We start from the raw sequence: 12,980 nt of genomic DNA, 5'->3' as shown, positions 1-12,980 counted from the left end.
GGACCATAGGGTGGAGGCTCTTCGCAGTGAGATCCACAATGAACTCAGGAGTGAAATACGAAGTGAACTTTGGAGTGAAATGGAAGTTGAGATGCAAGCTCAAATTCAAGCTGAAGTGGCCCAAATGGAAAGGAGAGCCGAGGAGAGGTGGAATGACTTCATGAGATGATTTGGCAACATCGACACATGTTCCACCATTCAGCCTCAGCGTCGAGACCCTAGGGATGACCCGGGTAGTGGAGGAGCAAGCCAGGGAACCCCTGTAGTTTTTTAGCCTAGCTTAGCTTAGAATTTATGTAGCGTTTGATTATTTTCCCTCTTTTGTAGAATTACTATATATTATGTAGCTTTTGGATATGTTTAACTTAAGCATAGCTTTTGTGGAAATATATATATTTATATTTCCGAAATTGGTTTATGATTTTAATTTTCACAGGTATTAGGTGCAGGAATATAGGTTATTAATGCCGGACAACTAGAATTTTGGCTTTGTGAATTATATTATGCGACGGAAATAATTAATATTAAGTTTGTCGGAATTGATTTGCGATGGAAAAATGAAGAACAATCCGTCGCTGGAAGTTTGCGAGGGAATTTAATTCCGTCAGAATATTGCGAGGGATTTTTCCGTCGCAAATAATCTTTTTGCAAGGGATTTATCCGTCGCAAACCTCCGACGAAATACAATTCCATCGCAAATTCTGAACTTTTGCGAGGGAATTTTCCGTCGTTAGTGATTCTTCAGCGATGGAATTTCCCGTCGTAAAACTGCGACGGATTATACCTGAAAGTCAGCTTTTGTATCGACGGAAGATATTCCGTCGGTATTTCCGTCATAAAAGGTGTTTCCGACGGAATTTTCCTCGGAAATTCTATTTTTTCCTACGAAAGGTTTTACGATGGAACGTTACGACAGAATTCCATCGGAAATGCTGTTTGCGACGGTTATTGGCCTTTTTGCAAGGGAAATTTTCTGTCGGTATTTGACCTTTTTCTTGTAGTGCGAGTTAAGAAACTTACCAAATGAGCCAACACTTTGTCAATACTAAAAAACTTAGAAGAAACTTCTTAGTAATAACTTAGATTACACGTTTAATTTAGTACTCCACCCATTTCATAAATAATTATAACAATTTAACTAGCATATGTGTTAATGTAGAACTTCATTTGATCACTAAAATTTATAGTTGTTACTCGGTATATACAAAAAATTATATTCATGTGAGAAATTGTTATATATATTTATTTATTTATTTATATTTTGACGGGATATATTTAATTTTGATAATATGCATTTTATTAAACTTTCTTATTTAGTACGGTACACTGTATGTAATTAAAGATATTGATGGTCATAAACATGTTTTTGACGCCCGTAAAATTAATAGACCTGTTCTACAATAACTTATTGTAGACCCAACCTTCTAGTATACCATACAAATGTGATTATATCATACGAAATGTGATTATATCACTACAAAAGTGATTATATCATCCTGAAACTGTTACGTAAATGTATCCCTCAAAAAGTGAATTTATCATTATAAAAAGTATCAGATAGTAAATTACATAATTGAAAAGATGATTTTTAAATTTATATAATTATATAATCTCATTAATTGGTTTAATAAGTATGAGATTATATAATTCAAAATATGACTCACAAAAAGATAATTATATCGTCTAAAAAAGTGATTATATCATCTAGAATGTGATTATATTATTTGAAAGTGTCAAATTTTGGGTCAACAACAATTTATTGTAGATTTACTCTGTATTAAAAAGTAAGACTCGTGTTTATTATTTCAATGTAAATTTGTTTGTGTGAGATTATTATTATTACTTGAATTAATTAGCCCGTATCGAGGGTTTCATTCCCGGACAGTAAGTCCAACTCTAGAGGTGAATCAGGTGATGCTCTTATCTGGTTTAAGGGTATAATTGGGGCCAGGGTGCAACGTTGCCCCCGAAGGCTTTGGAAAAGCGGTATAAACTACCTCTATACGGTGTTTGACTTACATAATTTAGGTATACGGAGTATGAGTTTAGAATAGTTTGGAAATGGGCTCATTGGGTTTCGAACTCTTAACCTACATCATATGAGATGTGAGCTCAAAACAAATCAGCCAAATAACCTTGCCTTTACTATATTGTAGCTAAAATTTTTAATATGTTGTTTGGATCATAGGGAGGAGGTAGATTTTGCTCATTCCCATACTTTTTAGGTATCAAATTAAAAGAGAAAAAAACATTTCATGTTCATACCAAACATATAGTACGGATTATGGAGTATTAAGAATTAAATTCCAAATTCATACAACTATGATTTTCTATTTTATTCATTTAGATAGATTAAATTTTAGTCATTAGAGAAGGCAAGCCTAATTGTAATCGTGTTTTTTTCTTTTTAAAAAGAAATAAAAAAAAAAAAAAATGTTTGTACATTATTATTCATAACAAGTTAATTAACTTTTTCAAAATTATTGAGTAATACAATTTCCCTTCAAAAATATAATAAAAAAGAGTAATACAATTTACATTCCTAGAATATCATCAATTTGTTCATGACACACCCGTACAATTTCTTATTTTATTGCTCGACATAACTATGTGTTACACAAAATTTTATATGCGGCCCGTTGTACCGTGCAACGGGGATTACTTAAATTTCTCGGTTAGGGGTTATCTGAGTTTTTGAGGTTACTTGAGTTTCTCGGTTTGGGGATACTTGAGTTACTCGAGTTTCCAGGGTTACTCGAGTTTCCAGGGTTACTTGAGTTTCTTGGTCGGGGGTTACTCGAGTTTTTCGGTCAGGAGATACTCGAGTCACAATTTTTTTTATGCGGCCTCACTGAGAAACTCGAGTAACCCTGAGTGAACCCCTGTCCGAACTCCTCAAGTAACCCTTGACCGAGTAACTCAGGTAACCTCTAACTGAAAAACTCAAGTAACCCCTACCAAAAAAAACTCAGGTAATCCCTGTGGCCCTATCGCATGGTGTGGCCTGCTGCACCAAAAAGTAGTTATTTATGTTAGAACCTATTGGTCAAAATAGGAAAAGTAAAATGGGACGAATATACTTCAATCCCTACAACGTCTATAATAACTGATTAATTTATGATTATGCAACTTATATGTGTGGTTTCTAGTTGCTCTATGCTCTACGGATTGCTTAGTCAAAAAATGGGTCCTAATGACACCTTCTAAGGACATGGGACGAAATTTGTGAGGAAATAGGCGTGTTCCTTCTCAAATATGGAAGAAAAGTACGCTTTACACTGTCCTTCATGAACTACGATTTACACTTTCTTCCTTAGAAGATGCTGAGTAATACGTTCCCCCTTTAAGAGTCCTAGTCTCGTAGATCATCAAAACAAAAGGTTAGTTATGTGAAAATTTAAAGTAATGATTGTAATGTCAATGGCAATTATATCTAATACTCCGTTATAACTTGATTTTAAACCGCTTAAATACATACGAAGTACTGTGGCCAACACAAATGTCAAAAAAAAAAAAGAAAAAAAAAAAAAACTAACCTTGTAAGAATAATTCTATACATTCTGATTGATTTTGATTGACAGGCCCAAATAATTTCAGACTGAGACTTGAACTATCAATACTGTCAGTATAATACAGACACTGTGGCAACAGGAAATGGGCTAGGAGCATTTTTCTGTCTTTTGGCTAGCCAAGTAATTCTTATGGAAGCTAGCCGTAGGCTGGGAGGATCAAGGGCTTGTGCCACCACTCTTTTCATCTTCTGCTGGTATAATTTACCTGACTCGTAACAGTACATAATTTAAGTAAGCTTTTATAACAGATATTCAGCAATATTTTACTCCTTGATTAATTGAATCTTCTATATCAGGCTGACTTTCATCGTTGCTGAGGTCTTCATTGGAAAGAACCCACCATCATGTGAGGCTCTAAGGAAAGGAGTCTTTGCAGCTGGAGCTGCTTTCACCTTCTTCACTGCCATTTTCTCGGAATGTTACTACATTGCCAACTCAAAGGCGAGGGGCTGAACCTCATCGCTAGCATAAACAGTATGTCATGATGCCAAGGGAAAAAACACAACACAACAAAATGATTCAAGGAGAATTGGCATAAACCAGAATCAGACCAAAATGAGAAAGCAAATAAGTTTATTTGGTAAGAAAAATGAAGGTTTCTGGGTCTCAAATCACATGAAATTCTTTTTGAAGGAAAGAAGCAGCTTAAACGTTAGTTACAAAAAATAGCAATAAACTTGTATGGTTGTATCCCTCATTGCACCCACCCACCTACACTTCAATGGAAGATCTAAGTAGATATTAGTTAGAAAATTGCTATAATCTACCCATTTCTATCTTGGTTATTTATATTTTGTTCAAATATCAATTTCTTATTTGAGAAAGTGTTGAAATGTCATCCCTTTACCAAACTTTAAACAACTAAAATCAAACAAGATGTTTATTGCTCTCTCATAAGTCCTCAACCTCATTGATGATATTGTTTAGTAAATCAGCCCACGCAAACACGAACTTAATGTAAAAAAAAATATTCAGCCTTCTCAACCATCACCTATTAGGCTATAACATCAAATGCTGGCTATAACATTATTTATGTCTCTCTCTACACATACCCAAAAAAAGAAATATGATTTACATATATGACATCTCCCTATATAAAACTGAAGCACTCCCGGAATTCAAAATAAACTAGATGAATGTAGAGTGCCTACCCATGTCTTTATTTGTATATGTTGTAGTATGAATAGATGAATCACCTTCTTAATGCATTCTTCTTAAGAAAAAAAATAATAATAACTGCAAATGAATAAATATAGGAAGCGTGAGAAAACGCATCAGCAATAGAAAAAATATGCATTTATACTTGATTTATACTGTTATATAATAGGGGTGCACTACATAAAAGGGAAAAAAAAAACAAAAAACAAAAAACAAAAAAAAAAAACCAACCATAGAAATGTCAGGATAATGATAGGGATGCACCCCAAACCCTTATCTGATTTTGTTCATCTTCAGTAAGGACTAACCGGTGGTAGAAGACGTTGATCAGCAAGCCAATTATTTCTATCTTCATCTGCATTAGGAATAACAGAGGCTGGTAGCCAAACTTGATCGATATACTTTGTAAAATTACGAGTATTGCCTTCAAGGTCGCTCCTTTTTCTTTTCAGCTTCAACTGGTTATGATTATGTTCTTCAAGTTTAACATGATATTGTACAAAATCAGATAGGAGACGTGCATCTTCAGAGTATTTGCTCTGTAAGAGCTCCCACAACTCCGGGTTGTGGGACTCCGAGGGGAGTGAAAGTAAACTGGACGGTGAGTCATCACATATCAGGTGGTCAGACAACGGCACCTTTTTCAGCTTGAAGCAACCTTCCACGGAAAAGTCATCTAGAGAAGTGCAGAGGAGTAGCCCTTTATGTATGCTGCTCAGATACTGTAGCCTCAGCAATTTAAGCTTCCTTAAACCAGGCAGAGCAAGTATGGGTTCGGGTGCTTCGAAAATTCGCTCTATCTTCGGACAATCCATCACTTCAAGCTCTTTCAGCGAAGTACAGAGATGCAAGTCCTTATAGATGCTTTCCAACTTTGGTAGATTTCCCAAACTTATTATTCTCAATTTGGAGAGAACAGAGTTGGGGCTAGGTGGTGAATTGCAGGACGAACTATTGCTGCCACCACTCTCGAATATCTCTTCCAACTTATTGCAGTTCCACACACTAAGTTCTTCCAACGAAGGACAGAGGTGCAAGTCCTTATAGATGCTTCCCAACTTCGGCAAATCATTCAAAATTATAATCTTCAATTTGAGGAGAGCAGAGACGGGATTTGGTTTGTGTGGAATGCAAGCAATTATGGGATCAACCATCAGTGACTCTGTCTCACCTTGAGAAGATGGAGATGAACTATAGCTGCCACCGCTCTCAAATATCTCTTCTAACTCTTTGCAGTCCCACACCCGAAGTTCTTCCAGCGAAGGACAGAGGTGCAGGTCCTTATAGATGCTTCCCAACTTCGGCAAACCGTCCAAATGTATAATCTTCAATTTGGGGAGAACAGAGAAGGGGTTGGGTTGTGGATAACAAGCATTCATGGAACCATTGCTGCCACCACTGTCAAATATCTCTTCCAGCTCATTGCAGAATCTTACATAAAGCTTTTCCAGCGAAGTACAGAGATGCGAGTTCATGTAAAGTCTTCGTAACCTTGGTAGAGAATATAAGTATACACTAACCAAGTTAGGAAGAGCAACAGCAGAGTTGGTATGATTACCATTGTTTGATTCAAATATCTCCTCTAACTCAACACATTTTGACACATCAAGATATTTTAGATTTGGAAGGGAAAGTTGCTTCTGAAGGAGTTATGTCTTCGATAAGTGCAATTACTAGATATATCAAGGATCACTATTATGGAGATAATAAGTTCGTTCTTTTGGGGTGTCATCCTCTGTTGCTAGACTATGAGAGATGATCTTTGGACTAGTCAAATAGTCCAAAGCCCTTTAGAATGGATCCTATGAGGTCACACAACAAGGGTATTGGGTTAAACAAGTAAGAGGCCCATTAATGGGCCTCATGAGATTATGACATACCATGTAGAGTGTTGGGCTAGAGTAGTGTGTTTTGGATAAGGGTTTTGGGCTTTTGACATGGGCTCTTATTTAGAGATATGATCTATAAATAAGATCCATGCCTAGGGTTTGTAGCAAACAGTCATAATTCACACACTGTGAATTTTGACATCAAGGCAACCAATCCCAAAACCCTAAAACACTCTCCTCTCTCACGGCCCTCCCCTCTCCCTTTCACGTCCGTACGTGCGGCGCCCCTCATGGTGGCTCGTGGTGTTCGTCATGGTGGTTCATGGTTAGCTCGTGTCTCTCTTCTCCGTTGAAGGTTGATTGAAGCGTTCAGTCACGACTAACTAGCATTAGTGGAGGTTTAACTTGTGCCCGTGGACCAAGTAGAGGAATCACGCTTGGGGTTCTTTATCTCCCTTTGTTCTTGCTCGATCGCACGTGGAATCACGCTTCAAAGGTACAATTATTTGTTCTTTATGTGTTATGCATTAGATCCTTGGATTAGGTACTGTATGAATATGATTCATGTTATTTCCGCTGCGTAGTACCTATAAACTCCTACAGTGGTATCAGTTAGCCTATTGCATTTACGCATATTGCCAATAATTCTTTGATAATCCACAATTTTAATTCAATTAGGAGGGAGAATAATTAATTATGGGTCAATTATTATATTAAATGTGATTTAACTCTTGGAATTGATTAAATGTGATTTAATAATGCTCAAAATAGCCATGAAGAGATCCGATTTTTGCCTATTATGCTCGAAAATTTCGACCCCCCAAACCCTAATTTCGAAAATTTCGAAACCCTAACCCTAAATTATGAATTTTATGTTTTGGTTTTGATTTAATTCGTTTACTATGTAATTAATGAATTTAATCTATTTGATTTCATGATAAATTATGAATTTTTCATGATCAAATTATTTAATTTAAGAGTTAAATTGAATTGGGGATTAAAATTCATGAAGAACCCTAGTTTTAAAATTAGATTGTGAATTTAATTTTAATTGGATGAATTAGCATAAAAGTTATGTTTTAATTTATCATGGACCACATGAATTTTATTTAACAAAAGTTGTTGATAAAATTGAAATCAATAAAAAAAAAGGGGTTTTAGCAGCGGCAACCGCGGCTGGGTGGCGCAGCCACGGCGGCTGCCGCTGCAGGTGGTCCGGAGGGAGGGGTGGGATGGGGCAGCAGGTCGGGTCAGCGAAGTGCAGCAACAACAACACCGTGCAGCAGTTGCGCGGCGCTGCTGCTGCTGCTGTGCACCGCTGCAGTGCAGCGTACACCTCACGGTGTACGGCCACCGTGGCCGGCTTCGGCTGGCCACACCACGGTGGCTGGTGCACGGTTTTTTCAAAAAAAAAAATTCTGTTTTGAAAAATTATTTCAGGATAATTACGAATTATTTTGAGATAAAATCGGTTTTATTTTGGATAAGTTAAAATAATTTTGAAAATATGATCTGTTATTTTAAAAGATAAAATTGGTTTTATTTGGATAAAATCTTTTATTTTAGGATAAAATCAAATATTCAAAAGTTGTTATATTTGATATTATCCATATTTAAGTTGTTAAATTAGTAATTATCCATAATTAAAGTGGTTAATTTTGGATAAGATTTGTTAGGATATTCTGAGCATATTCCAAAAGGATAATAATTGATTTAAATAATGTGATTATCCCATAATTATTTTTGGATATAATTGATTTAAAATATTGTGATTGACTAGTAATTAGGATAGAATTTCCTAACTTTGTTAGGATAATCTTTGAGGATAAATATGATTTATCTTTTAAGATTAAAATAAGATTTGATTCTATCTCATGACTAACTTAGAATATATGATATTTTATTGATGATCATGAATAATATATGATATTATCTAATTACATTAATTAAAATATGAGATATTTAGATGCCATGTTTCCTTAATTGTGAACATTCGATGTTGTAGTTTAGGAAAGCATGATGAGTGATTTATTATGTGGCAATTTTATAATATATGATGTTGTTTTATTGCTATATAATGACTAGTATGGCCCAGTAGATTGCTAAATACGATCTGCGCATCGTGAAGTATTTTTGTAATCTTAGTACGGTCTACGAACCGGTAAAGTATTTTGTAATTTTACTTTATTTTATTTAAGTAGTAGATAGAATAGAGTAGAATTACAAGTTGCAATTAATCCAAGAAGCCCATGAAGTATAGGCCCAAAGGAGCAAGGTGGATGCGATCCATGATGATTCAAGTGGGAGCATTTACTTTATTAGTTTTCTTAGGATTAGGGGCCATGCTATGTCTTATTTATGCATTCAGTATTTTATGCATGTTTAGGTTTATTTATGTTGCTTGATGATGCGCTAGAGTTCACTATATAATCACAACATAATAAATCTAGATCCCAGTAATATTGATGCAGCTTTTCCAATTAAAAACCCGACGAAAACCTTGATCGTTTGTGATGGGTCGGCCTCAGTAGAGCATCATAAATATCTTGGGGAAGTGGGGGTAGATCACGTTCTACACTTTTAATTGGTTATATTCAACAAGGTTACCTAAAGATCAGTTTAGAACCTTGAAGCTAAGAGTAATAATTAAACATGTGATGGTTAATTATTCAACCAAGAGTTACAAGAGTTGTAATCAGTAAAGAGTTTACTCACCTTGAAAATGTAATGGTTGATGGCAGGGCCTCAGTCCGGTTAATTATTGCACGAATAAAGGATCTTGGAATCACTTAATTCAAGATGGGATCACTTAAATTGAATAGAGTGTTTTAAAGTTACCAATTTAATTCGCTTATGGTACTTTAAATTTAATAAACAATATTGAATTTTGCGTTTACTTATAAGTAACATGTCGTTCTAATTTTATTATTATATATAATTTCCTCGATTGAAAATAAAGTTGAGAAACGTAATCAAAAGGTTTAAAAGATAATCCATAAACCTATATTCCAATTTTGCTAAGATTGTTCTAAAAGGAAAGTTTTAGAAATTCATGTCACATGTCTAAGGTTGGTTTTATTCAAAATGTTTGAGTAAAATGCCAACACATCTTCATTTTGAAAAATGTTTCAATTGATATAATGAAATGAGAGGTACAAACCCTCCAAAAGACAAGTATAAAAATCCAATAAAATCTCTTATCCTCAATATGATTGAATATAAGAAAGTGATTGGAAATATCTATAATCAAAAGTTGATCAAACGACAGTATTCTTCATCTACTTTATATAGAGTTTAATACTTGATTAAACTCAAATATGAAAAATGATTGAATAGACTTAGCAAAATCATGAAAAGTGCTTAAAGAAGTTAAGCAAAGCATCAATTTGAACCTAAGAGAAGTGTTCTAAGTGGCTCAAAGGGAAAGGTTTAGGAATATATAAGGATTGCATTAAGATGTTATAGGCCAAGAAATGCAAACAAGTTGCTACTTCTCAAACCTAAAACTACTTACATGCTAAAAGTTGTTATGAACAACAAATGTTTCAAATTAAATGGATCAATTTCAATTGATTAGAAACTACCTCATATAGTTGGAAGGTAAAAGAATGGAAATGTTCCAATTTAAGAATTATATTATAGAAATTGATTTGGCATATTACTACTTCTTGGACATATGATGTCTTGTTTAGATCACTCATTGCACAATGTGATTGAACTAAAGGAAGAAGTTATTGCTAAAGGAGAAATAAATCTACAAGCTTAGAAGCAAATGTTGCTACTTCACAAGTAGTATCTACAAGTTTGGAAGCAAAAGTTGCAACTTTACAAGTAGAACCAGTATTTCACCACTAATAATTGGCTAGAATTAAATAAATGTTATTCATTCTTGCCATTATCAAAACACCATTCAATGTTAGTAATGACTAAGCATCGAAGATTCAAAACGAGGAATAAATGTTATTCTATGCTTCATTGAGTCATAATGTGTTTTGAATTGCTAAATAGGTTTAAAATTCTATATGATAGAAATAATTAAACCATTTCTATATATATAAATTGTCTCTAAAATATCAATTAATTCGAATGAAAATGAAAATTGCATGCGGAAGATCCAAAGGGATGGACTTTCAATATCATTAGATTATGAATCTATTGATATATGTAATTATCATTCTAATTTGAAATTTTGACTAAGTCACCATTTAGAGAAATGATGATGTGAACTCGAGGTCGAATACATATCGATGTAAGAAAACCAAAGGTTCAAGGCTAGAGACGGACAATGAAACTTCATTTGTGATATGATCACTTGTGCCTAGGTGAAGCATAAGAGTGAAGATTTTGAAAAGTTCAAAATTTTCAGTATGAAGCTCAGTAACTTGACAAGATAATGATTACACTACAATATGATTGTAATTGTGAAAATTTAAGTCAAAACATGTACTTGGCAACACATTCAAAGTATTGCGACATGATCATAATAATGAGAATTTAAGCCAAGACCTTGATAAACATCCAAGAGTTGAGAAATCGTTTTACAACAAACACCGAAAGAAAACCTTGTGAAGTGTTTATGAAGGGAGCTATCAACCTATATGAGATATATTTTGATAATGGATGTAAATTACCTATCTTCCAACCATTGTTCAAGGGATATACTTTTAAGATAAGCTACAAAAATTACATAAGTCAAATCAGAATGTAGCAAAGGCTTCATATGTGATATGGATAAGAAAAGTTCTTATTAAGTCTTTCTACAAAGCAAGGAATAAAACATGTATTAAACCGTTTGATGCACGCTCGATTCCTATATAGAGCACTGGGTACTACTACACAAACCATACTTAGCACAAAATGTTTGTTGCTCAAGTAGGTGCCCTTATGGAAATTGTTCCAAAAGGTCAAGTGGGAGTAGCGTAAATCTCAAAAGAGTTCGAGAAAAGCAACAAACAAACGTGGTTCAAACCATGGTTGGTTCACCCTATGCTAAATATGCCTCCTCAAAAGGCAAGTGGGAGTATAAGAATCTCGAAAAGTTCGAGAACCTTGAAAGAGTTCAAGAAAAGTGATTTCGAAAATCTTGAAGAAATTTGAGAAGTTATCGAATAACAGCAACAATATGAGCATGATTCACCTCATGATACAAATGACAACGCGTGGTCTCATTAAGTGTAATGGGATTAATAACCACGTGTCGAAGGTAGTACATTCCAAGTGCACATCCTCTATTGTCGTTTCTCATTGAAAACTAAACAAAGTTGTTGTATGAGTTTCAATTGTTGCATAAAAACCCACAATGATGACTAGCATATGTAAAACTTAGCCAAAGAAATATGATTTCATATTGACTAAGAGTTCTAAAATACTCATTTTGGAACATGATGATTATGCAAGTAATAAGGATGATTTGACAAGTTATGACTCCAAGTGGTTTAAAAACCATGAATTCTTAAATAGACTCTAAGTCTGTAAGCAAGCGTATGACACTTGAATAATTTGCCTAAGTTGGGTGAAACCCATATAAGCAGAGCAGACAAGAAAGAAAAATGTTTTCTAACTAAAGCAAAGACTTGTTAAAGGATTCAACTAATTCATAGTATGACTATGATTATGATGAAACCTTTACATGTTGCAAAGATCTATTAAAGATACTTAGTGATTTCTACCTTATAAGATTTAGTAGATGGATTTCAAAACACTTTCTTGAAATTGTTCATGAAATAAGATTTGTATATGATACAATCAAAAGTTTGGAGATCCAATAATCCTAGGGATGCATAAAAGATCAATAATGGATTGAAGTTAGCATCAGGGAGTCAATGTTCTTAATTTTGTGAGTTAATCAAATCGTTTGATGTTCTCGTAAAATAAAGAAAAGGTCTTGTATGTACAAGATGTTTAGTGGGAGCTATGAAGTCTTCTAATTGGTCTAGTACAGAATGCAATTATTGAAGGATCAAGTAATGGCTAATGCATTTTATATGAAAACCTTGAAGAAGAAGATGAGTACATTTGGGATTCAAGATCTATATAGATAGGTCTCGAAGGATGTTTGAGTTTGGTTAAGAAGCTTATATTGATAAGATTCTTATAAGGTTCAACATTATATTGAAAAGAGTTTCAATCCCTTGTGACATGGCACGTTGCTTAATGATTCAATACCTTGAGAAAGGATTGATGAAATTAAGACTTTGAGTGATGATCCTTATGCAATTGGCAAAGGATGCATCATGCATACCATGGACTATACTCGTCTATTTGATTCACGTGTTTTAAAGAACAAGTGATGATAGATTTCAATCGAAATCCAATGTAACGTTGGAATACAAATTAGAAATTCCTAAGTTCCTTGCAAAAGGGCGAAGGAAAATTCTTAGTGTATGGAGATAAAAATGATTATAAGATTTAGAAATTGCAA

The 12,980-nt window shown here is 34.2% G+C and overlaps 1 protein-coding gene across 1 annotated transcript; it reads left to right on the top strand.

The window, feature by feature from the left end:
• The first annotated feature begins 899 nt into the window (after window positions 1-899).
• LOC145575633 (uncharacterized) lies at window positions 900-4,025 on the top strand. Its single transcript, XM_081633467.1, has 3 exons — window positions 900-944; window positions 3,627-3,766; window positions 3,869-4,025. Exons 1-3 carry the CDS (start codon window positions 900-902, stop codon window positions 4,023-4,025), a joined length of 342 nt encoding a protein of 113 aa, XP_081489593.1.
• Window positions 4,026-12,980: the final 8,955 nt, after the last annotated feature.

The sequence above is a fragment of the Chenopodium album genome, chromosome 13 (genome assembly GCF_948465745.1).
Source record: "Chenopodium album chromosome 13, dcCheAlbu1.1, whole genome shotgun sequence".
In the NCBI taxonomy this organism is placed as follows: Eukaryota; Viridiplantae; Streptophyta; class Magnoliopsida; order Caryophyllales; family Amaranthaceae; genus Chenopodium; species Chenopodium album.
Note: the sequence above shows the minus strand (reverse complement) of the source record. Positions and strands in the feature narration are given on the sequence as shown.

Excerpts from the sequence above, each read along its gene's own strand:
- LOC145575633 (XM_081633467.1), top strand. The coding sequence starts at position 900 with ATGGAACGTTACGACAGAATTCCATCGGAAATGCTGTTTGCGACG. Across the intron at positions 945-3,626 it reads CGGAAATGCTGTTTGCGACG|TATAATACAGACACTGTGGC; the intron begins GTTATTGGCCTT and ends CAATACTGTCAG. Across the intron at positions 3,767-3,868 it reads ACTCTTTTCATCTTCTGCTG|GCTGACTTTCATCGTTGCTG; the intron begins GTATAATTTACC and ends CTTCTATATCAG.